Here is a 25,652-nt window from a genome sequence, read left to right on the forward strand (position 1 = left end):
CCAGCCACTGACCCTGACCCTGGCCCAGCCGGCAGCCCCTGACCCTGACCGACCCAGCCGCAGCCTAACCCAGTCTCTGACCCAGCCCGACCCAGCCGCAGCCACTGACCCTGACCCAGCCCGACCCAGCCACAGCCTGACCCAGTCTCTGACGCAGCCGGCAGCCCCTGACCCTGACCGACCCAGCCGCAGCCTAACCCAGTCTCTGACCCAGCCCGACCCAGCCGCAGCCACTGACCCTGACCCAGCCCAACCCAGCCACAGCCTGACCCAGTCTCTGACGCAGCCCCAGCCACTGACCCTGACCCAGCCGGCAGCCCCTGACCCTGACCAACCCAGCCGCAGCCTAACCCAGTCTCTGACGTAGCCCCAGCCACTGACCCTGACCCAGCCCGACCCAGCCGCAGCCTGACCCAGTCTCTGACCCAGCCACAGCCCTTGACCCTGACCCTGACCCTGACCCAGCCCGACCCAGTCTCTGACCCAGCCCCAGCCCACTCAAGACAGGGAGCATGGGGTCTCTCCCAAAGCAAACCCACCCTCACACGTTCCCTAGATTCCCAGTATGGAGACAGGCCCTTCATCCACAGATTCCGTGACGAGCACCAGCCTACTGGGATTCAATTCAATCCAATCCCATTTCACTGCCCACACACTCCACCCATCACCCACGCACTGATTAACCCAGCAACTCACACGTCTTTGGGATATGGGAAGGTAATGGAGACCTGAGAGGGAGCATGTGTATACACAGACACACACACACACACACACACACACACACACACACACACACACAGACATGTACACACACACACACAGACACAGTCATGTACACACACACACACACACACACACACACACACACACACACACAGTCAGCAGCTGTTGGAATCAAGCCTGTGAGGTGATAATCCCAGTGAGGGGAAACACATCCAACCTCAGCCTCTTCGTCACTGCCCTTCCACCACTGTTGTGTCTGTGTGTTTGTCTGTGTCTGTATGTGTGTGTCTGTGTGTCTCTGTATCTGTGCCTCTGTATCTGTGTCTGTGTGTGTCTCTGTGTCTGCCTCTGTGTCTGTGTGTGTGTGTGTCTGTCTATGCGTGTCTGTGTGTGTGTACATTTCTGTGTGTGTACATGTCGGTGTATGTGTACATGTGTGTGTGCGTGTGTGCACATGTCTGTGTGTGTATGTGTATACATGTCTGTGTGTGTGTACACGTGTGTGTGTGTGTGCACGTCTGTGTGTCTGTGTGTATGTGTGTATACATGTGTGTGTGTGTGTGTGTGTGTGTGTACGTCTGTGTGTGTATGTGTGTATACATGTGTGTGTGTGTGTATGTGTGTGTATATGTGTGTATACATGTGTGTGTATGTGTATGTGTGTATACATGCGTGTGTGTGTATGTGTGTATACATGTGTGCGTGTGTGTGTGTATGTGTGTGTATGTGTGTATACATGTCTGTGTGTGTGTGTGTATGTGTGTGTGTATGTGTGTATACATGTGTGTGTGTGTGTGTGTGTATGTGTGTGTGTGTGTGTGTCTATATACACGTGCGTACACCCGAGTAAGGGAGCACACTGACTCTCCCATACGGTGTCAAATGCCCCCTAATGGCTGCCCATCCCCATGACTATCCACCCCCTCCCCCCATGAGGCAGAGGAGAGGTGCTTACCCGCTTGCCTGCCTGGGTGTTGGAGAGGGGTCCGGGTTCGGTGCCAGTGCAGGTGCAATGGAGGATGCAGGGGGTCGCGGGGTGAAGCTGGGCCTGCCAGCCAGCCGGGGCCTGTCGCAGGCGCTGCACAGGACAGAGGAGGCCTCATTGAGGCAGGTACAAGCCTGGCAGCTCCAGGCGGCCCGGGATGGTGGGGGTGGCTCGCGGCTGGCACGGGGCAGCTGGCAGCCCCTGCACACCAGCCCCTGGCCTGGGTTGGAGAGCTGACAGCCAGGGCAGGACCAGGCCAAAGTCTGGTTAGGGGTGGCCCTGATCTCAGGCTCCTTACCCAGGCTCACCACCTCACCATTCTGCACCTCCCTGCGAATGAAAACAGGCCTGGGTTAGTGGTGTCAGGCCCAGGACCTGAAACCCTCCCCTCGTCCCTCACTCACAACCCCCACGCTCACCCCTGCACTGACCTACCCCTTCCAATCTGTCACACTCCTGAGGCCTGCCGCAGACTCCTCCCAAGGCCCAGGGATCTTTTGTCCCCTCCCCAAGAATGGTCCCGTCCATCTCTCCCTGAGGCCCGTCTTCTCGGTCCGTCACTCCCTTAGGCCTGTCTTCTCTGTCCGTCCCTCCCTGAGGCCTGTCCTTTCTGTTCATCCCTCCCTGAGGCCTGTCTTCTCTGACCACCTACGCGAGGTCCATTCTTTCTGTCCACCTCCACAAAGTACACCCCTTCTATCCACCTTCCAAGGCCCAAGAGCTCTCCATCTCCCTCCACTTGGCCTGACCCTCCCTGAAGCCCAGCTTCACTGGGCCTGGATCCTCTCCGGAAGCTCACTGAGTCCTGGGATCCCCTCAAACCCCCTCCCCACAGACATAGTCCCCACCCCAGGGCTAGGACCCTCCTGCACTTCACACCAAGAACAACACTCTGCCCAGAATCCCAGGACCCTCCCTGGGCCAATTGCCCCACCCCACAGTACTGTCCCAGCACCAGTCTGCCATCCCTCAGGACTACCTCTTACCTCTTGCACCCTCTCAACACACAATGCCCCCCCTTCAGGGACTCTCCTACGTAACATAAGAGATAAGAGCAGGAGTAGGCCTTTCAATAAGATCATGGCTGATCTGACCATGGACTCATCTCCACCTACCTGCCTTTTCCCCACAAACCTTAATTTCCCTACTATACAAAAATCTATCCAACCTTGTCTTAAATATATTTACCACTCTCCGGGAAACACAGTTCCTTCTCATCTCCATCCTAAATCTACTCCCCTGAATCTTGAGGCCATGTCCCCTAGTTCTAGTCTCCCTTATCAGCGGAAACAATTTCCCCTGCCTCTATCATATCTATTCCTTTCATAATTTTACATGTTTCTATACGATCTCCTCGCATTCTTCTGAATTCCAGCGAGTACAGTCCCAGGCGACTCAATCTCTCCTCATAGACTGACCCCCTCATCTCTGGAATCAACCTGGTGAACCTCCTATGCACCACCTCCAAAGCCAGTATATCCTTCCCCAAGTAAGACCAGAACTGCACACAGTACTCCAGATGCAGCCTCACCAGTACCCTGTACAGTTGTAGCATAACCTAGTCAGTCACTGTCCCCCTCGCACAGGACACCTCCCACCCAGGACTCTCCCAATATTCCCTCTCCCCAAGGACACTGTCTTCACTCCTCTCTGTCCCACCACCCGGCCCTCCACCCGCTCCCCCCCGCAGCCCTGTTCCTCCTCCCCGCAGCCCTGTTCCCCCCCCCGCAGCCCTGTTCCTCCCCCCGCAGCCCTGTTCCCCCCCCGCAGCCCTGTTCCCCCCCCCGCAGCCCTGTTCCTCCCCCTCGCAGCCCTGTTCCTCCCCCCGCAGCCCTGTTCCCCCCCCGCAGCCCTGTTCCCCCCCCCGCAGCCCTGTTCCTCCTCCCCGCAGCCCTGTTCCTCCCCCCGCAGCCCTGTTCCTCCTCCCCGCAGCCTGTTCCTCCCCCCGCAGCCCTGTTCCTCCTCCCCGCAGCCCTGTTCCTCCCCCCGCAGCCCTGTTGCTCCTCCCCGCAGCCCTGTTCCTCCCCCCGCAGCCCTGTTCCTCCTCCCCGCAGCCCTGTTCCTCCCCCCGCAGCCCTGTTCCCCCCCCCGCAGCCCTGTTCCTCCCCCCGCAGCCCTGTTCCTCCTCCCCGCAGCCCTGTTCCTCCCCCCGCAGCCCTGTTCCCCCCCCCGCAGCCCTGTTCCTCCCCCGCAGCCCTGTTCCCCCCCCGCAGCCCTGTTCCTCCCCCCGCAGCCCTGTCTCCTCCTCCCGCAGCCCTGTTCCTCCCCCCGCAGCCCTGTTCCTCCCCCCGCAGCCCTGTTCCCCCCCCGCAGCCCTGTTCCTCCTCCCGCCAGCTCGCTGACCTGTGAGAGGCGCCGGGGCTGGCGCCCTGGGCGGGATGGGGGAGCGCTGGTGCTGGGCCCGGGCCGGGTGCCGGTGGTAGAGGTCCCCGCAGTCCCGGCAGAAGAGGAGGCCGCAGTCCCGGCAGTGGGAGCTCACCAGCTCGGCGCTGCACACGGCGCAGGACGTCCCGGGGGAGGCTGCGGGCAGACAGAGGATCAGTGAGGGAGGAAAGGGACGTCTCTGAGGGAGGGGGGAGTCCCGGAGAGGAGGGGTTACCCAGAGAGGGTTGGGGTCTGCCATCGGGGAGGGGGTACGGTTGCCAATGGGGCTGGTCCATTCGCGACTGAGGGCACAGGGTCTGTACTCAGGGGTGTTAGTCACTGATCAGCCATCAGGTTTGGAATTCGCTCATTGGCCGGCGGAGGGGCCAGTGTCCCAAGGGAGGGGCTACTGTACCGGGTGGGAGGGGCCAGTGTCCCAAGGGAGGGGCTCGTGACCCGGGGGGTGGAGTTCGGTTTGAACCGCCCTAATGGCCAGACTCACCTGGGATGGGCAATCGGCCCCCCTTCGCCACCCCCTCCTCCTGTAGTGGAGTCCACGGCCCTCCTCCCGAAGGGACCCCGCTACTGCTGGGGGGGCTCTCGATGGTCCACGTGGGGGTGACTGTGACGGAGAGAGGATTCCATTACTGTCCTCACACTGGCCCCCACCCCACCCAGAGATCGGCTCTGACCCCTCCAGACCTCCTTCCCATCCCACCCACACTCACCCTGACCCTCCCCACACAGACTCACCCTGACCCCCACACACACCCTTCCCCCACCCACAGACTCACCCTGACCCCCCACACCCTCCCCCACCCCTCCACACACAGACTCACCCTGACCCCCCACACACCCTTCCCCCACCCACAGACTCCCCCTGACCCCCCCACACACCCTGCCCCACCCACAGACTCACCCTGACCTCCCCACACACCCTTCCCCCACCCACAGACTCTCCCTGACCAGCCCCCACCTAGAGACTCTACCTGACCCATCAAAGCACACTCTCCCTGACCCCCCCCACACCCTTCCCCCACCCACAGACTCACCCTGACCCCCCCCACACACCCTCCCCCACCCAGACTCACCCTGACCCCTCCCCACACAGTCTCACACTGACCCCACCACACACCCTTCCCCCACCCACAGACTCACCCTGACCCACCCACACAACCTTCCCCCACCCACAGTCTCACCCTGACCCCCCCACACACCCTTCCCCCACCCACACTCACCCTGACCTCCACACACACCCTTCCCCCCACCTACAGACTCACACTGACCCCTCCCCACACACCCTTCCCCCACCCACACTCACCCTGACCCCCCCCACACACCCTTCCCCCACCCACAGACTCACCCTGACCCCCCACACACCCTTCCCCCACCCACAGACTCACCCTGACCCCCCACACACCCTTCCCCTACCCACAGACTTCCCTGACCCCCCCACACACCCTTCCCCTACCCACAGACTTCCCTGACCCCTCCCACTCACCCTTCCCCTACCCACAAACTCACCCTGACCCAACACACACCCTTCCCCCACCCACAGACTCTACCTGACCCCCCCACACACCCTTCCCCCACCCACAGACTCACCCTGACCCAACACACACCCTTCCCCCACCCACAGACTCACCCTGACCCCCCACACCCTTCCCCACCCACAGACTCACCCTGACCCCCCCACACACCCTCCCCCACCCACAGATTCACCCTGACCTCCCCACACACCCTTCCCCCATCCACAGACTCACCCTGACACCCCACACACCCCTCCCACACCCACAGACTCTCCCTGACCAGCCCCCACCCAGAGACTCTACCTGACCCATCAAAGCACACTCTCCCTGACCCCCCCACACCCTTCCCCCACCCAGTCTCACCCTGACCGCCCCCACACACCCTTCCCCCACCCACAGACTCTACCTGACCCAACACACACCCTTCCCCCACCCACAGACTCACCCTGACCCCTCCCCACACCCTCCCCCCACCCACAGACTCACTCTGACCCCCCCACACACCCTTCCCCCACCCACAGACTCACCCTGACCCCCCCACACAGAGACTCTCCCTGACCACCCTGCCAGGGGTCGATCCTAATCCTTTATAGGATCTCATCCCCAGCCGGTTTGATCTCCCCCCCACATCCGCCCCTCCCCAGAGTATATTCTGTGACCTGACTGCCCTCCTTAGCTCTCTGGGGGTGCAAATTCCTGAGATTCTGCCCCCCTTCCACACAGGAATTCCCTCCTCATCTCTACATTAACCGGACGGCTTCCCATCTGAGGCCAATCTCCATCCCAAACCCCTCCCCCACCGGGTCTGGATTCACCCCCCAGCATTCCATCACACCCCTTCCCTCTCCACCGTTAACAACCCACATCCGTCCACCATCTAACACCTCTCAATGAGATCACCTCTTATTCCGCTAAACCCCAACGATTACAGGCCCAATCTGTCCAGGCCTTCCCGGCAGATACTCCAACTTCCCCTGAGGATCTGGCTCAGTGAGTCCCCTCTGCACCACTCGCCCACGGGTATTGGAACTGTTATTGTGTGAGTGTGTTGTCAATGACTGTGTGTGCGCGTGTGTTGAGAGTGCACGCCTGTGCGCTGCGAGTGCACGTGTGCGTGTTGTCAGCGCAGGTGCCTTGTGAATGTGTGCGAGAGTTGTGAATGTGTGTTGTGTGAGTGTGTTGTGAGTGCGTGCTGCAAGTGTGTGTGTTGAGAGAGAGAGAGAGAGACAGAGACAGAGAGAGGGAGAGAGAGAGAGAGACAGAGAGAGAAAGAGAGAGAGGGAGAGAGAGGGAGAGAGAGAGAGACAGAGAGAAAGAGAGAGAGGGAGAGAGAGGGAGAGAGAGAGAGACAGAGAGAGAGGGAGAGAGAGAGAGAGAGAGAGAAAGAGAGAGGGAGGGAGGGAGGGAGGGAGGGAGAATCTTATATGACAAGAGGTCCATTCAATGGGCTGGCGAGTCAGACTGGAGTTGGTTATTATTCTCACGTGTACAGAGATACAGTGAACTGGGGCTCCACAGAGGACTGTCTTGTCTCCCTTTCTCTTCACCATTTACACCTTGGACTTCAACTACTGCACAGAGTCTTGTCATCTTCAGAAGTTTTCTGATGACTCTGCCATAGTTGGATGCATCAGCAAGGGAGATGAGGCTGAGTACAGGGCTACAGTAGGAAACTGTGTCACATGGTGTGACCAGAATTATCTGCAGCTTAATGTGAAAAAGACTAAGGAGCTGGTGGTAGACCTGAGGAGAGCTAAGGTACTGGTGACCCCTGTTTCCATCCAGGGAGTCAGGGTGGACATGGTGGAGGATTACAAATACCTGGGGATACGAAATGACAATAAACCGGACTGGTCAAAGAACACTGAGGCTGTCTACAAGAAGGGTCAGAGCCGTCTCTATTTCCTGAGGAGACTGAGGTCCTTTAACATCTGTCGGACGATGCTGAGGATGTTCTACGAGTCTGTGGTGGTCAGTGCGATCATGTTTGCTGTTGTGTGCTGGGGCAGCAGGCTGAGGATAGCAGACACCAACAGAATCAACAAACACATTCGTAAGGCCAGTGATGTTGTGGGGATGGAACTGGACTCTCTGACGGTGGTGTCTGAAAAGAGGATGCTGTCCAAGTTGCATGCCATCTTGGACAATGTCTCCCATCCACTACATAATGTACTGGTTGGGCACAGGAGTACATTCAGCCAGAGACTCATTCCACCGAGATGCAACACAGAGCGTCATAGGAAGTCATTCCTGCCTATGGCCATCAAACTTTACAACTCCTCCCTTGGAGGGTCAGACACCCTGAGCCAATAGGCTGGTCCTGGACTTATTTACTGGCATAATTTACATATTACTACTTAACTATTTATGGTACAACTGTAACAAAAACCAATTTCCCCCGGGATCAATAAAGTATGACTGTGACTATGAAAAGCTTGGCTTGCATACTGATCACATGGGACAGGTCATGACACAGGGCATCAAAGTAGACAGTAACAATGCAGAATAAAGTGTAACAGCTACAGGGAGAGTGCAGTGCAGGCGAACGATGAGGTAGATTGTGAGGTCTGGACAATAACTGGTCGTACTCGAGAACTGTCTAATGTTCTTACAACAGCCAGCAGAAGCTGTCCTTGACCTGGCGGACCTGCTTTCAGGCTTTTGACTCTTCTGCCCGATGACAGAGGGGAGAAGAGAGAATGTCTGAGTCGGTGGGTCTTTGATTGTGCACAGACAAGTGCAGACAGACCGTGGGGGGGGGGGGGAAGGCTGGTTACTGCAATGTGCTGAGCCTCAGGCGTCTCCCCATGGGGGGGACGGGGGTGCAAATGGGGACGACAGAGACGGGGACTCACCGGCACCGTCTGCCTTCGGACGGGGATCCTGCACGCTGGGGGTCAGGGGCGTCGCCTGCTGCACCTGGGAGGGGAGAGGACACGGGTGAGTGCTGGAATCAGCCAATACCCACCCCCCGCCCCCCACCAGTTCACGTCCCATCTGACTGTGACCCCTGGCCCCACCTTTCCTCACTTCAGACGAATCCATCTCCCCCAGCTTTACAAACACCCCCAGACCCTTTATCCCCACCTGCTCTCTCTGGGAACAAGCTCTTCTCATCTCCATTGTCAACAGGCCCCCACCCTCCATTCTCACACAGACCCTCAGCTCCAGATTCCTCGCAAGAGGAAACATTATCCTCGCACACCCTCCCGTCCCCAAACGCACCTCCGGATCAGAGATCAGACCCTCGTCCCTGTCCAGAACCTACTGACCATGGTTCTCTCACCCCTCCTCACAGGGGCTGGCCAGGAAATCCTTCCCCAGACATTCGCCCTCCTCTCAGTAAAGAGATCGACACCGTCCCGCAGTGCGTCCCAATGCAGAATTGGCAGCCACCCCTGTAACCACGGCAACACTACCCTGCATGAGGTCAGCCCGATATCCTGGGGGTCACCAACTTCCACTGTCTGCTCTGGGGGGGGGGGGGGGGTCATGGGAAGCATTTGGAAGGGGAGGGCAGGGAGAGAGGGGAGGCCAGCATATATCACCCATCCCCCATTGCTGCTCTACCCCACCCACGTTTCTACTCCGTACACATTCACCACACTGTTCAGCCCCCCCCTCGGAAGCGCGGGGCTGCCAAGCAGCCTACCTGTGTGCCGGTGGACAGAAGCTGGCTGAAGAGCTCTGGGTGGGGGTGCGTTCCCTGAAACAGAAACAGAGAGGGGTTTCAATGGGGAGAGAAGTCGATCTGTCCTCATGGTCACATCGGCGCCTGGCTGTCATGAACACCCCACTCCCCACAACATCAGCAATGTCACATTCCCCCCCAGAAAATGTCAGAGAAAACACAATACACTGCTCTGCTCTCCCACACAGAGTCACCCTCCCTCCCTCCTCTACACTCACCCCCCCCTCCCTCAGTCACACTCCCTCCCTCTCCCTCAGTCACCTTCCCTCCCTCCTCCACGCTCACCCTCCCTCCCTCTCCCTCAGTCACCCTTCCTCTCAAGCACACACAGACACGGTCTCTCTAACACACACCGTCACCCTCCCTCCCTAATAGAAACACTCTCTCTCTCCCCAGTAGAAACACAGTCACCCTCCCTGTCGAACACACGCAGCTGCAGAGTGTCTCTGTCTCTCTCCCTCTCCCTCTCCCTCTCCCGGGCGGGAAGTGGTTTCCCAAAATGTCTCGGTTTGAAGAGACTTCGATCGCAGACCCTCCAGTGGGTTTGAGAAGGAACGAGTGAACAGTTTGGAAGGAAGATGGGATTTGGCTGTAACGGGAGATGACGAGCCCAGGAGCAGAGAGGGCCCACTCCAAGACCTCCCCTGCGATATTGTGCACAGGAGGCCTGGTCTCCCAGCCAAAGGAAGGGCAGATGTTCGACAGAGGAAGCACCACGAAGGGTGAAACTGTCCTGTGAGGTGAGATTACGAAAGTAGGGCTTGGAACTGTAGAGGCCAGGAAAACTCGAGGAGATCTCACTGAAAACCCTCCCTGAACGAAGGGTGCGTGTGAGGGAGAGGGGGGCAGACTCCAGCTTTACTCCAGACTGGGACGTCCCACAGCAGGAGGGAGGGGTGGGGGGAGTCCTCAGAATAAGGGGTCAGGGCTCAGCCATTCAGGACAGGGATGGTGATAGGTTTCCTTCGCCTCCTCCATCCTCAACCCCCTCCTTTGGAGGGAGGTGACTCTCTGGAATTCTCCCCCATCACCGGAGGGAGGCCAGTGGCTCAATTTTGGACGTGGAAGGAGAAGAGGGCACTGGAGGTCAGAGACAAATACGGGAATGAGGTGTTACTGGGATGTGCGGGGGGTGGGGAGGAGTGTGTTGAGGATGGATCACCACCTCGGCTCGCGATGGCGGCTGGCCCGGCCTCACCTTGCGCAAGAGGTCTAGCTCGACCTGAAGCAAGGCCACCTCCACTGTCACCGCGGCAACCCTGCAGGGATCGGGGTCGGCCACATTCTCCGGAAAACTCATCCCATCCCGCAGCTCCACTGTGTATCCGTACAGGCGCAGGATGTCCCGGCCTCCCTGTGGGACAAGTCAGCAACATTAACACAGAAAACTTCACCAGGGTGGGGATATCTGTCCCTCTCCCTCAGGGGAGTATCTGTACACTGACCGGTGTCCCTCAATCCCTCTCCCTCAGAGAATATCTGTACACTGACCGGTGTCCCTCAGTCCCTCTCCCTCAGGAGGATATCTGTACACTGACCGGTGTCCCTCAGTCCCTCTCCCTCAGAGAATATCTGTACACTGACCGGTGTCCCTCAGTCCCTCTCCCTCAGAGAATATCTGTACACTGACCGGTGTCCCTCAGTCCCTCTCCCTCAGAGAATATCTGTACACTTTCCCTCAGAGAATATCTGTACACTGACCAATGACCCTCAGTCCCTCTCCCCCGGGGGGATATCTGTACACTGACCGGTGTCCCTCAGTCCCTCTCCCCCGGGGGGATATCTGTACACTGACCGGTGTCCCTCAGTCCCTCTCCCTCGGGGGGATATCTGTACACTGACCGGTGTCCCTCAGTCCTTCTCCCTCGGGTGGATATCTGTACAGTGACCGGTGTCCCTCAGACCCTCTCCCTCGGGGGGATATCTGTACACTGACCGGTGTCCCTCAGTCCCTCTCCCTCGGGGAGGATATCTGTACACTGACCGCTGTCCCTCAGTCCCTCTCCCTCGGGGGGATATCTGTACACTGACCGGTGTCCCTCAGTCCCTCTCCCCCGGGGGGATATCTGCACACTGACCGGTGTCCCTCAGACCCTCTCCCTCAGGGGGATATCTGTACACTGACCGGTGTCCCTCAGTTCCTCTCCCTCGGGGGGATATCTGTACAGTGACCGGTGTCCCTCAGTCCCTCTCCCTCGGGGGGATATCTGTACACTGACCGGTGTCCCTCAGTCCTTCTCCCTCGGGGGGATATCTGTACACTGACCGGTGTCCCTCAGACCCTCTCCCTCGGGGGGATATCTGTACACTGACCGGTGTCCCTCAGTCCCTCTCCCTCGGGGGGGATATCTGTACACTGACCGCTGTCCCTCAGTCCCTCTCCCTCGGGGGGATATCTGTACACTGACCGGTGTCCCTCAGTCCCTCACCCCGGGGGGATATCTGTACACTGACCGGTGTCCCTCAGACCCTCTCCCTCAGGGGGATATCTGTACACTGACCGGTGTCCCTCAGTCCCTCTCCCTCGGGGGGATATCTGTACACTGACCGGTGTCCCTCAGTCCTTCTCCCTCGGGGGGATATCTGTACACTGACAGGTGTCCCTCAGACCCTCTCCCTCGGGGGGATATCTGTACACTGACCGGTGTCCCTCAGTCCTTCTCCCTCGGGGGGATATCTGTACACTGACAGGTGTCCCTCAGACCCTCTCCCTCGGGGGGATATCTGTACACTGACCGGTGTCCCTCAGTCCCTCTCCCTCGGGGGGGATATCTGTACACTGACCGCTGTCCCTCAGTCCCTCTCCCTCGGGGGGATATCTGTACACTGACCGGTGTCCCTCAGTCCCTCTCCCTCGGGGGGATATCTGTACACTGACCGGTGTCCCTCAGTCCCTCTCCCTCAGGGGGATATCTGTACACTGACCCAGCCTATTCGCAGGTCTTTACCTTGACAGCATCCACAGTGGATTTAAACACAGGGTTGTTGAATTTCACGGCCCTCCAGAATTTTGGCTTGTTTGGGGACAGTAAGTTCCGGCCATACTTTTCCAGGATGTTGAAGGCTGTAGCAATGGCGTTTAGACCCTGCTGAGACTGACGCAGAGCAGATGGATAAGCAACACACGTCCCATTACACACTCCCTCCACACCGTCCCGTCACACTCCCTCCGCACCGTCCCGTCACACACTCCCTCCACACTGTCCCGTCACACACTCCCGCCACACTGTCCCATCACACTCCCTCCACACCGACCCGTCACACACTCCCTCCACATCATCCCGTCACACACTCCCTCCGCACCGTCCCGTCACACTCCCTCCGCACCGTCCCGTCACACACTCCCTCCACACCGTCCCGTCACACTCCCTCCACATCGTCCCGTCACACACTCCCTCCGCACCGTCCCGTCACACTCCCTCCGCACCGTCCCGTCACACTCCCTCCGCACCGTCCCGTCACACACTCCCTCCGCACCGTCCCGTCACACTCCCTCCGCACCGTCCCGTCACACACTCCCTCCGCACCGTCCCGTCACACACTCCCTCCACACCGTCCCGTCACACTCCCTCCGCACCGTCCCGTCACACACTCCCTCCGCACCGTCCCGTTACACACTCCCTCCGCACCGTCCCGTCACACTCCCTCCGCACCGTCCCGTCACACACTCCCTCCGCACCGTCCCGTCACACTCCCTCCGCACCGTCCCGTCACACTCCCTCCGCACCGTCCCGTCACACACTCCCTCCGCACCGTCCCGTCACACTCCCTCCGCACCGTCCCGTCACACACTCCCTCCGCACCGTCCCGTCACACACTCCCTCCGCACCGTCCCGTCACACTCCCTCCGCACCGTCCCGTCACACTCCCTCCGCACCGTCCCGTCACACACTCCCTCCGCACCGTCCCGTCACACTCCCTCCGCACCGTCCCGTCACACTCCCTCCGCACCGTCCCGTCACACACTCCCTCCGCACCGTCCCGTCACACTCCCTCCGCACCGTCCCGTCACACACTCCCTCCGCACCGTCCCGTCACACTCCCTCCGCACCGTCCCGTCACACTCCCTCCGCACCGTCCCGTCACACACTCCCTCCGCACCGTCCCGTCACACTCCCTCCGCACCGTCCCGTCACACACTCCCTCCACATCGTCCTGTCACACACACCGTCCCATCACACACTCCCTCCACATCATCCCGTCACACACTCCCTCCGCACCGTCCCGTCACACTCCCTCCGCACCGTCCCGTCACACACTCCCTCCACATCGTCCTGTCACACACACCGTCCCATCACACACTCCCTCCACATCATCCCGTCACACACTCCCTCCGCACCGTCCCGTCACACACTCCCTCCACACCGTCCCGTCACACACTCCCTCCACATCGTCCTGTCACACACACCGTCCCGTCACACACTCCCTCCACATCATCCTGTCACACACTCCCTCCGCACCGTCCCGTCACACACTCCCTCCGCACCGTCCCGTCACACACTCCCTCCGCACCGTCCCGTCACACTCCCTCCGCACCGTCCCGTCACACTCCCTCCGCACCGTCCCGTCACACACTCCCTCCGCACCGTCCCGTCACACTCCCTCCGCACCGTCCCGTCACACACTCCCTCCGCACCGTCCCGTCACACTCCCTCCGCACCGTCCCGTCACACTCCCTCCGCACCGTCCCGTCACACACTCCCTCCGCACCGTCCCGTCACACACTCCCTCCGCACCGTCCCGTCACACACTCCCTCCGCACCGTCCCGTCACACACTCCCTCCACATCGTCCTGTCACACACACCGTCCCATCACACACTCCCTCCACATCATCCCGTCACACACTCCCTCCGCACCGTCCCGTCACACACTCCCTCCGCACCGTCCCGTCACACACTCCCTCCGCACCGTCCCGTTACACACTCCCTCCGCACCGTCCCGTCACACTCCCTCCGCACCGTCCCGTCACACACTCCCTCCGCACCGTCCCGTCACACTCCCTCCGCACCGTCCCGTCACACTCCCTCCGCACCGTCCCGTCACACACTCCCTCCGCACCGTCCCGTCACACTCCCTCCGCACCGTCCCGTCACACACTCCCTCCGCACCGTCCCGTCACACACTCCCTCCGCACCGTCCCGTCACACTCCCTCCGCACCGTCCCGTCACACTCCCTCCGCACCGTCCCGTCACACACTCCCTCCGCACCGTCCCGTCACACTCCCTCCGCACCGTCCCGTCACACTCCCTCCGCACCGTCCCGTCACACACTCCCTCCGCACCGTCCCGTCACACTCCCTCCGCACCGTCCCGTCACACACTCCCTCCGCACCGTCCCGTCACACTCCCTCCGCACCGTCCCGTCACACTCCCTCCGCACCGTCCCGTCACACACTCCCTCCGCACCGTCCCGTCACACTCCCTCCGCACCGTCCCGTCACACACTCCCTCCACATCGTCCTGTCACACACACCGTCCCATCACACACTCCCTCCACATCATCCCGTCACACACTCCCTCCGCACCGTCCCGTCACACTCCCTCCGCACCGTCCCGTCACACACTCCCTCCACATCGTCCTGTCACACACACCGTCCCATCACACACTCCCTCCACATCATCCCGTCACACACTCCCTCCGCACCGTCCCGTCACACACTCCCTCCACACCGTCCCGTCACACACTCCCTCCACATCGTCCTGTCACACACACCGTCCCGTCACACACTCCCTCCACATCATCCTGTCACACACTCCCTCCGCACCGTCCCGTCACACACTCCCTCCGCACCGTCCCGTCACACACTCCCTCCGCACCGTCCCGTCACACACTCCCTCCGCACCGTCCCGTCACACTCCCTCCGCACCGTCCCGTCACACTCCCTCCGCACCGTCCCGTCACACACTCCCTCCGCACCGTCCCGTCACACTCCCTCCGCACCGTCCCGTCACACACTCCCTCCGCACCGTCCCGTCACACTCCCTCCGCACCGTCCCGTCACACTCCCTCCGCACCGTCCCGTCACACACTCCCTCCGCACCGTCCCGTCACACACTCCCTCCGCACCGTCCCGTCACACACTCCCTCCGCACCGTCCCGTCACACACTCCCTCCACATCGTCCTGTCACACACACCGTCCCATCACACACTCCCTCCACATCATCCCGTCACACACTCCCTCCGCACCGTCCCGTCACACACTCCCTCCGCACCGTCCCGTCACACTCCCTCCGCACCGTCCCGTCACACACTCCCTCCGCACCGTCCCGTCACACTCCCTCCGCACCGTCCCGTCACACACTCCCTCCGCACCGTCCCGTCACACACTCCCTCCGCACCGTCCCGTCACACTCCCTCCGCACCGTCCCGTCACACACTCCCTCCGCACCGTCCCGTCACACACTCCCTCCGCACCGTCCCGTCACACTCCCTCCGCACCGTCCCGTCACACTCCCTCCGCACCGTCCCGTCACACACTCCCTCCGCACCGTCCCGTCACACTCCCTCCGCACCGTCCCGTCACACACCCTCCGCACCGTCCCGTCACACTCCCTCCGCACCGTCCCGTCACACACTCCCTCCGCACCGTCCCGTCACACACTCCCTCCGCACCGTCCCGTCACACTCCCTCCGCACCGTCCCGTCACACACTCCCTCCACATCGTCCTGTCACACACACCGTCCCATCACACACTCCCTCCACATCATCCTGTCACACACTCCCTCCGCACCGTCCCGTCACACTCCCTCCGCACCGTCCCGTCACACTCCCTCCGCACCGTCCCGTCACACACTCCCTCCGCACCGTCCCGTCACACACTCCCTCGGCACCGTCCCGTCACACACTCCCTCCGCACCGTCCCGTCACACTCCCTCCGCACCGTCCCGTTACACACTCCCTCCGCACCGTCCCGTCACACTCCCTCCGCACCGTCCCGTCACACTCCCTCCGCACCGTACCGTCACACACTCCCTCCGCACCGTCCCGTCACACTCCCTCCGCACCGTCCCGTCACACACTCCCTCCGCACCGTCCCGTCACACTCCCTCCGCACCATCCCGTCACACACTCCCTCCGCACCGTCCCGTCACACTCCCTCCGCACCGTCCCGTCACACACACCGTCCCGTCACACTCCCTCCGCACCGTCCCGTCACACACTCCCTCCACACCGTCCCGTCACACACTCCCTCCGCACCGTCCCGTCACACACTCCCTCCGCACCGCCCCGTCACACTCCCTCCGCACCGTCCCGTCACACACTCCCTCCGCACCGTCCCGTCACACACTCCCTCCGCACCGTCCCGTCACACTCCCTCCGCACCGTCCCGTCACACACTCCCTCCGCACCGTCCCGTCACACACTCCCTCCACATCGTCCTGTCACACACACCGTCCCGTCACACACTCCCTCCACATCATCCTGTCACACACTCCCTCCACACCGTCCCGTCACACACTCCCTCCACATCGTCCCGTAACACACTCCCTCCGCACTGTCCCGTCACACACTCCCTCCACACCGTCCCGTCACACACTCCCTCCACATCGTCCCGGCACACACTCCCTCCACATCGTCCTGTCACACACTCCCTCCACACCGTCCCGTCACACACTCCCTCCACATCGTCCCGGCACACACTCCCTCCACATCGTCCTGTCACACACACCGTCCCGTCACACACTCCCTCCGCACCGTCCCGTCACACACTCCCTCCGCACCGTCCCGTCACACTCCCTCCGCACCGTCCCGTCACACACTCCCTCCGCACCGTCCCGTCACACTCCCTCCGCACCGTCCCGTCACACACTCCCTCCGCACCGTCCCGTCACACTCCCTCCGCACCGTCCCGTCACACACTCCCTCCGCACCGTCCCGTCACACTCCCTCCGCACCGTCCCGTCACACACTCCCTCCGCACCGTCCCGTCACACTCCCTCCGCACCGTCCCGTCACACTCCCTCCGCACCGTCCCGTCACACACTTCCTCCACATCGTCCTGTCACACACACCGTCCCGTCACACACTCCCTCCACATCATCCTGTCACACACTCCCTCCACACTGTCCCGTCACACTCCCTCCACACCGTCCCGTCACACTCCCTCCACACCGTCCCGTCACACACTCCCTCCACATCGTCCTGTCACACACACCGTCCCATCACACACTCCCTCCACATCATCCCGTCACACACTCCCTCCGCACCGTCCCGTCACACTCCCTCCACACCGTCCCGTCACACACCCCCAGGGACAGCTAGATACTGCGTTGTAGACTTTGAAAAGAGAAGTCGCAAGTGATTTTAGCAGCAAAGTCGTGCTGGAGGGAGTGCAGGTGGGGAGACTCCTTGTTCCAGCGAGACAGGGTCCCAGGGAGACGTCCTGTGGAATATCGCGTGCAGGTATGGTCTCCCGACCCAGGAAGGAGAGACATGTGACAGTGGATCCTGCGGTGGTGCGGGGTTGGGGATGTGGCAATCGTCCGACGGGGGAGATGAAGCAGACCGTACTGTCGGGTGTTCATAATGAGGTGAACTCTCATTGGAAACCCTCCCGCGGCTCGAATGGGTGAGTGGGGAGTCCCAGAAGTGTCTTCTTTGGGTTTCCGACTGCTCCATCCAAATCAGAGGGTGTTTGGGAGCCAGCTTCCCGACAGGGACTGATCAGAGCAAGAACGGGGGGGGGGGGGGGCGCTGGCTGGAGGCAGAAAGGAGGGATCACCTCAGATGCAAACCCACCGTCACTGACCGTGAACACACCTCACCCCGACCCACACACTGACCCTGAACGCACCTCGCCCCGACCCTTACAATGACCGTGAACGCCCCTCGCCCCGACCCTCAGGCTGACCGTGAACGCACCACGCCCCGACCCACACACTGACCCTGAACGCACCTCGCCCCAACCCTCACGCTGACCCTGAACGCACCTCGCCCCGACCCACACACTGACCGTGAACGCACCTCGCCCCGACCCACACACTGACCGTGAACGCACCTCGCCCCGACCCTTACAATGACCGTGAACGCCCCTCACCCCGACCCTCAGGCTGACCGTGAACGCACCTCGCCCCGACCCACACACTGACCGTGAACGCACCTCGTCCCGACCCACACACTGACCGTGAACGCACCTCGCCCCGACCCTCACACTGACCGTGAAGGCCCCTCGCCCCGACCCTCAGGCTGACCGTGAACGCACCTCGCCCCGACCCACACACTGACCCTGAACGCACCTCGCCCCGACCCTCACACTGACCCTGAACGCACCTCGCCCCGACCCACACGCTGACCGTGAACGCACCCCGCCCCGACCCACACGCTGACCGTGAACGCACCTCGCCCCGACCCACACGCTGACCGTGAACGCACCCCGCCCCGACCCTCACGCTGACCGTGAACGCACCTCGCACCGACCCTCACGCTGACCGTGAACGCACCTCGCCCCGACCCACACGCTGACCGTGAACGCACCTCGCCCCGACCCTCAGGCTAACCGTGAACGCACCTCGCCCCGACCCACACGCTGACCCTGAACGCACCTCGCCCCGACCCTCACGCTGACCGTGAACGCACCTCGCCCCGACCCTCACACTGACCCTGAACGCACCTCGCCCCGACCCACACGCTGACCGTGAACGCACCTCGCCCCGACCCACACGCTGACCCTGAACGCACCTCGCCCCGACCCACACACTGACCGTGAACGCACCTCCCCCCGACCCACACGCTGACCGTGAACGCACCTCGCCCCGACCCTCAGGCTGACCGTGAACGCACCTCGCCCCGACCCACACGCTGACCCTGAACGCACCTCGCCCCGACCCTCACGCTGACCGTGAACGCACCTCGCCCCGACCCTCACGCTGACCCTGAACGCACCTCGCCCCGACCCACACGCTGACCGTGAACGCACCTCGCCCCGACCCACACGCTGACCCTGAACGCACCTCGCCCCGACCCACACGCTGACCGTGAACGCACCTCCCCCCGACCCACACGCTGACCGTGAACGCACCTCGCCCCGACCCTCAGGCTGACCATGAACGCACCTCGCCCCGACCCACACGCTGACCCTGAACGCACCTCGCCCCGACCCACACACTGACCGTGAACGCACCTCGCCCCGACCCTCACACTGACGCTGAACGCACCTCGCCCCGACCCACACGCTGACCGTGAACGCACCTCGCCCCGACCCACACGCTGACCCTGAACGCACCTCCCCCCGACCCACACGCTGACCGTGAACGCACCTCGCCCCGACCCTCACGCTGACCGTGAACACACCTCGCACCGACCCTCACACTGACCGTGAACGCACCTCGCCCCGACCCACACACTGACCATGAACGCACCTCGCCCCGACCCTCAGGCTGACCGTGAACGCACCTCGCCCCGACCCACACGCTGACCCTGAACGCACCTCGCCCCGACCCTCACACTGACCCTGAACGCACCTCGCCCCGACCCACACGCTGACCGTGAACGCACCCCGCCCCGACCCACACGCTGACCGTGAACGCACCTCGCCCCGACCCACACGCTGACCGTGAACGCACCTCGCCCCGACCCTCACGCTGACCGTGAACGCACCTCGCACCGACCCTCACGCTGACCGTGAACGCATCTCGCCCCGACCCACACGCTGACCATGAACGCACCTCGCCCCGACCCTCAGGCTGACCGTGAACGCACCTCGCCCCGACCCACACGCTGACCCTGAACGCACCTCGCCCCGACCCTCACGCTGACCGTGAACGCACCTCGCCCCGACCCTCACGCTGACCCTGAACGCACCTCGCCCCGACCCACACGCTGACCGTGAACGCACCTCGCCCCGACCCACACGCTGACCCTGAACGCACCTCGCCCCGACCCACACGCTGACCGTGAACGCACCTCCCCCCGACCCACACGCTGACCGTGAACGCACCTCGCCCCGACCCTCAGGCTGACCATGAACGCACCTCGCCCCGACCCACACGCTGACCCTGAACGCACCTCGCCCCGACCCACACACTGACCGTGAACGCACCTCGCCCCGACCCTCACACTGACGCTGAACGCACCTCGCCCCGACCCACACGCTGACCGTGAACGCACCTCGCCCCGACCCACACGCTGACCCTGAACGCACCTCCCCCCGACCCACACGCTGACCGTGAACGCACCTCGCCCCGACCCTCACGCTGACCGTGAACACACCTCGCACCGACCCTCACACTGACCGTGAACGCACCTCGCCCCGACCCACACACTGACCATGAACGCACCTCGCCCCGACCCTCAGGCTGACCGTGAACGCACCTCGCCCCGACCCACACGCTGACCCTGAACGCACCTCGCCCCGACCCTCACACTGACCCTGAACGCACCTCGCCCCGACCCACACGCTGACCGTGAACGCACCCCGCCCCGACCCACACGCTGACCGTGAACGCACCTCGCCCCGACCCACACGCTGACCGTGAACGCACCTCGCCCCGACCCTCACGCTGACCGTGAACGCACCTCGCACCGACCCTCACGCTGACCGTGAACGCATCTCGCCCCGACCCACACGCTGACCATGAACGCACCTCGCCCCGACCCTCAGGCTGACCGTGAACGCACCTCGCCCCGACCCACACGCTGACCCTGAACGCACCTCGCCCCGACCCTCACGCTGACCGTGAACGCACCTCGCCCCGACCCTCACACTGACCCTGAACGCACCTCGCCCCGACCCACACGCTGACCGTGAACGCACCTCGCCCCGACCCACACGCTGACCCTGAACGCACCTCGCCCCGACCCACACACTGACCGTGAACGCACCTCCCCCCGACCCACACGCTGACCGTGAACGCACCTCGCCCCGACCCTCAGGCTGACCGTGAACGCACCTCGCCCCGACCCACACGCTGACCCTGAACGCACCTCGCCCCGACCCTCACGCTGACCGTGAACGCACCTCGCCCCGACCCTCACGCTGACCCTGAACGCACCTCGCCCCGACCCACACGCTGACCGTGAACGCACCTCGCCCCGACCCACACGCTGACCCTGAACGCACCTCGCCCCGACCCACACGCTGACCGTGAACGCACCTCCCCCCGACCCACACGCTGACCGTGAACGCACCTCGCCCCGACCCTCAGGCTGACCATGAACGCACCTCGCCCCGACCCACACGCTGACCCTGAACGCACCTCGCCCCGACCCACACACTGACCGTGAACGCACCTCGCCCCGACCCTCACACTGACGCTGAACGCACCTCGCCCCGACCCACACGCTGACCGTGAACGCACCTCGCCCCGACCCACACGCTGACCCTGAACGCACCTCCCCCCGACCCACACGCTGACCGTGAACGCACCTCGCCCCGACCCTCACGCTGACCGTGAACACACCTCGCACCGACCCTCACACTGACCGTGAACGCACCTCGCCCCGACCCACACACTGACCATGAACGCACCTCGCCCCGACCCTCAGGCTGACCGTGAACGCACCTCGCCCCGACCCACACGCTGACCCTGAACGCACCTCGCCCCGACCCTCACACTGACCCTGAACGCACCTCGCCCCGACCCACACACTGACCGTGAACGCACCTCGCCCCGACCCACACACTGACCGTGAACGCACCTCGCCCCGACCCACACACTGACCGTGAACGCACCTCGCCCCGACCCTCACACTGACCCTGAACGCACCTCGCCCCGACCCTCACACTGACCGTGAACGCACCTCCCCCGACACACACGCTGACCGTGAACGCACCTCGCCCCGACCCTCACGCTGACCCTGAACGCACCTCGCCCCGACCCACACACTGACCGTGAACGCACCTCGCCCCGACCCTCACACTGACCCTGAACGCACCTCGCCCCGACCCTCACACTGACCGTGAAAGCACCACGCCGCGACCCTCACACTGACCGTGAACGCACCTCGCCCCGACCCTCACACTGACCATGAACGCACCTCGCCCCGACCCACACACTGACCCTGAACGCACCTCGCCCCGACCCACACTGACCCTGAACGCACCTCGCCCCGACCCACACACTGACCGTGAACGCACCTTGCCCCGACCCACACACTGACCATCAACGCACCTCGCCCCGAACCTCACACTGACCGTGAACGCACCTCGCCCCGACCCTCACACTGACCCTGAACGCACTTCGCCCCGACCCTCACACTGACCCTGAACGCATCTCGCCCCGACCCTCACGCTGACCCGGAATGCACCGCGCCCCGACCCACACGCTGACCGTGAACGCACCTCGCCCCAACCCTCACACTGACCCTGAACGCACCTCACCCTGACCCTCACACTGACCCTGAACGCACCTCGCCCCGACCCTCACACTGACCCTGAACGCACCCCGCCCCGAGCCTCACACTGACCGTGAACGCACCTCGCCCCGACCCACACACTGACCCTGAACGCACCTCGCCCCGACCCACACTGACCCTGAACGCACCTCGCCCGACCCTCACACTGACCCTGAACGCACCCTGCCCCAACCCACACACTGACCCTGAACGCACCTCGCCCTGCCTTTCTTCCATCACCAGTCCTCTCCTGGGACACTGTTGTGGGTCTGTCGTTGCAGGGGTTGGTTCACAACTCCAGAGAGCTCGTTTTAATCCCAGCCTCTGGCACTGACTGTGTCTGTCTGTGTGTGTGTGAGTGTCTGAGTGTGAGTGTGTGAGTGAGAGAGTGTGAGAGAGAGAGTGTGAGTGTGAGTGTGTGAGTGAGAGTGTGAGTGTGTGTGAGTGAGAGAGGGTGACAGAGAGTGTGTGAGTGAGAGAGAGAGTGTGAGTGAGAGTGTGTGTGAGTGAGAGAGTGAGAGTGTGTGAGTGAGAGTGTGAGTGTGAGTATGTGTGAGTGAGAGTGTGAGAGAGAGTGTGTGAGTGTGAGTGTGTGTGAGTGAGAGAGTGTGAGAGAGAGTGTGAGTGAGAGTGAGAGAGAGTGTGTGAGTGTGAGTGTGTGTGTGAGAGTGAGTGTGAGTGTGAGTGTTTGTGTGAGAGTGTGTGAGTGAGAGTGTGTGTGAGTGAGAGTGTGAATGTGAGTGTGTGTGAGAGTGTGTGTGAGAGAGAGTGTGTGAGTGAGAGTGTGAGTGAGTGTGTGTGAGTGAGAGTGTGAGAGAGAGTGTGTGAGTGTGAGTGGTGTGTGAGTGAGAGTGTGAGTGTGTGTGAGTGAGAGAGTGTGAGAGAGAGTGTGTGAGTGTGTGTGAGTGAGAGTGTGTGAGAGAGTGTGTGAGTGTGTGTGTGAGTGAGAGTGTGAGAGAGAGTGTGAGAGTGTGAGTGTGTGTGAGTGAGAGTGAGAGTGTGAGTGAGAGTGTGTGTGAGTGAGAGAGTGAGAAAGAGTGTGAGAGAGTGTGTGAGTGTGTGTGAGTGAGTGTGTGAGTGAGAGTGTGAGTGTGAGTGAGAGTGTGAGAGAGAGTGTGTGAGAGTGTGTGTGTGTGAGTGAGAGAGTGTGAGAGAGAGTGAGTGTGTGTGTAAGTGTGAGTGTGTGTGTGAGTGAGAGTGTGAGTGTGAATGTGTGAGTGAGAGAGTGTGAGAGAGTGTGTGAGTGTGTGTGAGTGAGAGTGAGAGAGAGAGTGTGTGAGTGTGTGAGTGAGAGTGTGAGTGTGTGTGAGTGAGAGAGGGTGACAGAGAGTGAGTGAGTGTGTGTGAGTGAGAGAGAGTGTGAGTGAGAGTGTGTGAGTGAGAGAGTGTGAGTGAGAGAGTGAGAGTGTGTGAGTGTGAGTGTGTATGAGTGAGAGAGTGTGAGAGAGAGTGTGAGTGAGAGTGTGAGAGAGTGTGTGAGTGTGTGTGTGTGAGTGTGAGTGTGAGTGTGAATGTGTGTGAGAGAGTGTGAGAGAGTGTGTGAGTGTGAGTGTATGTGAGTGAAAGTGAGAGTGTGTGTGAGTGAGAGAGTGTGAGAGAGAGTGTGTGAGTGAGAGTGTGAGTGTGTGTGAGTGAGAGAGTGTGAGAGAGTGTGAAAGTGAGTGAGTGTGTGTGTGTGTGAGTGATAGAGTGTGAGAGAGAGTGTGAGAGTGTGTGAGTGTGAGTGTGTGTGAGTGAGAGAGTGTGAGAGAGTGTGTGAGTGTGAGTGAGAGTGAGAGAGTGTGTGTGTGAGAGAGAGTGTGTGAGTGTGAGTGTGTGTGAGCGTGTGTGAGTGAGAGTGTGAGTGTGTGTGAGTGTGAGAGAGTGTGAGAGAGAGAGTGTGAGAGTGAGTGAGAGTGTGAGAGAGTGTGAGAGAGAGTGTGTGAGTGTGAGTGTGAGTGAGTGTGAGAAAGAGTGTGTGAGTGAGAGAGTGTGTGAGTGTGAGTGTGTGTCCCCACTCCTGTGTTGCAAACAACTGTGGCAGACACAGCTTCACACAAGTGTGCTCCTGTAATACGATTTGAAATTCCAACGTACTGCCCATAGAGATGTTTGTCCCTCTGAACGGCAGAACTAGTTCATTCTAACTTCTGACGATCAGCAGTTGCTGTACCTTCTGGGAGTTTCTCGCCCCCTCTCGTTACATTTCCCGTTTCAGTCAGCCTGTCAGCCCCTCTCCATATCCGCTCATCACCTCCTTCCTGTCCCCTTGTCCTTCCCTTTCTTCGATCGTCCTCCAGACCTCGGCCTCTTCTACCCATCACCTTCAGACCTACACCCCTTCTTCCCACACCCACCCTCCTTCCCCACCCACCCCTCCAGACCTGCTGAGTTCCAGCATTCTGTGTGCGTTTCCTCCCTCTCCCTGCTTGTCATTTCTTCCCCACCCGTCTTTGGCGATTTTTCACCCACCGTCACAACCCTGTGGTTGGATTCTGTGAAATGCACTGACAAATCCACAACTGGGGTTCGCCTGTGAGGAGAGGCAACGCCGCAGGGGCTGGAACTCGCTGCTCAGGAGAATGAACTGCAGATCTCACACAACATAAAGTTATGACTGGGATCGTTAAGATTTTAAGGCATCCGTTAGTCTTGCGAGACCATGGATCTGCGCCTGGAAAGTCTTCACTGTCCAGGGCGCAGGCCTGGGCAAGGTTGTATGGAAGACCGGCAGTTGCCCATGCTGCAGGTCTCCCCTCTCCACGACACCGATGTTGTCCGAGGGAAGGGCATTAGGACCCATACAGCTTGGCACCGGTGTCGTCGCAGAGCAATGTGTGGTTAAGTGCCTTGCTCAAGGACACAACATGCTGCCTCGGCTGGGGCTCGAACTCACGACCTTCAGGTAGCTAGTCCAATGCCTTAACCACCTGGCCACGTGGTTAAGTAGAGGCAGGAAAGCTGTTTCCACTGGTGGGTGAGACTAGAACTAGGGAACACAGCCTGAAGATTTTGGGGGGGTGGGGTAGATTTAGAACGGAGATG

General features: G+C 61.5%; 1 protein-coding gene across 1 annotated transcript in view; it reads right to left on the bottom strand.

Annotated features, from left to right (window-relative positions):
• Positions 1-25,652, bottom strand: part of LOC140203670 (E3 ubiquitin-protein ligase RNF31-like) — a 139,888-nt gene that overhangs the window by 104,127 nt on the left and 10,109 nt on the right. Inside the window, 8 exon segments of the mRNA XM_072269718.1 lie at positions 1,679-2,038; positions 4,052-4,133; positions 4,136-4,228; positions 4,575-4,694; positions 8,457-8,520; positions 9,254-9,307; positions 10,491-10,646; positions 12,241-12,387. Of these exon segments, the coding sequence (XP_072125819.1) occupies positions 1,679-2,038; positions 4,052-4,133; positions 4,136-4,228; positions 4,575-4,694; positions 8,457-8,520; positions 9,254-9,307; positions 10,491-10,646; positions 12,241-12,387 (1,076 nt within the window).

Source organism: Mobula birostris, chromosome 10, assembly GCF_030028105.1.
Source record: "Mobula birostris isolate sMobBir1 chromosome 10, sMobBir1.hap1, whole genome shotgun sequence".
NCBI lineage: Eukaryota > Metazoa > Chordata > Chondrichthyes > Myliobatiformes > Myliobatidae > Mobula > Mobula birostris.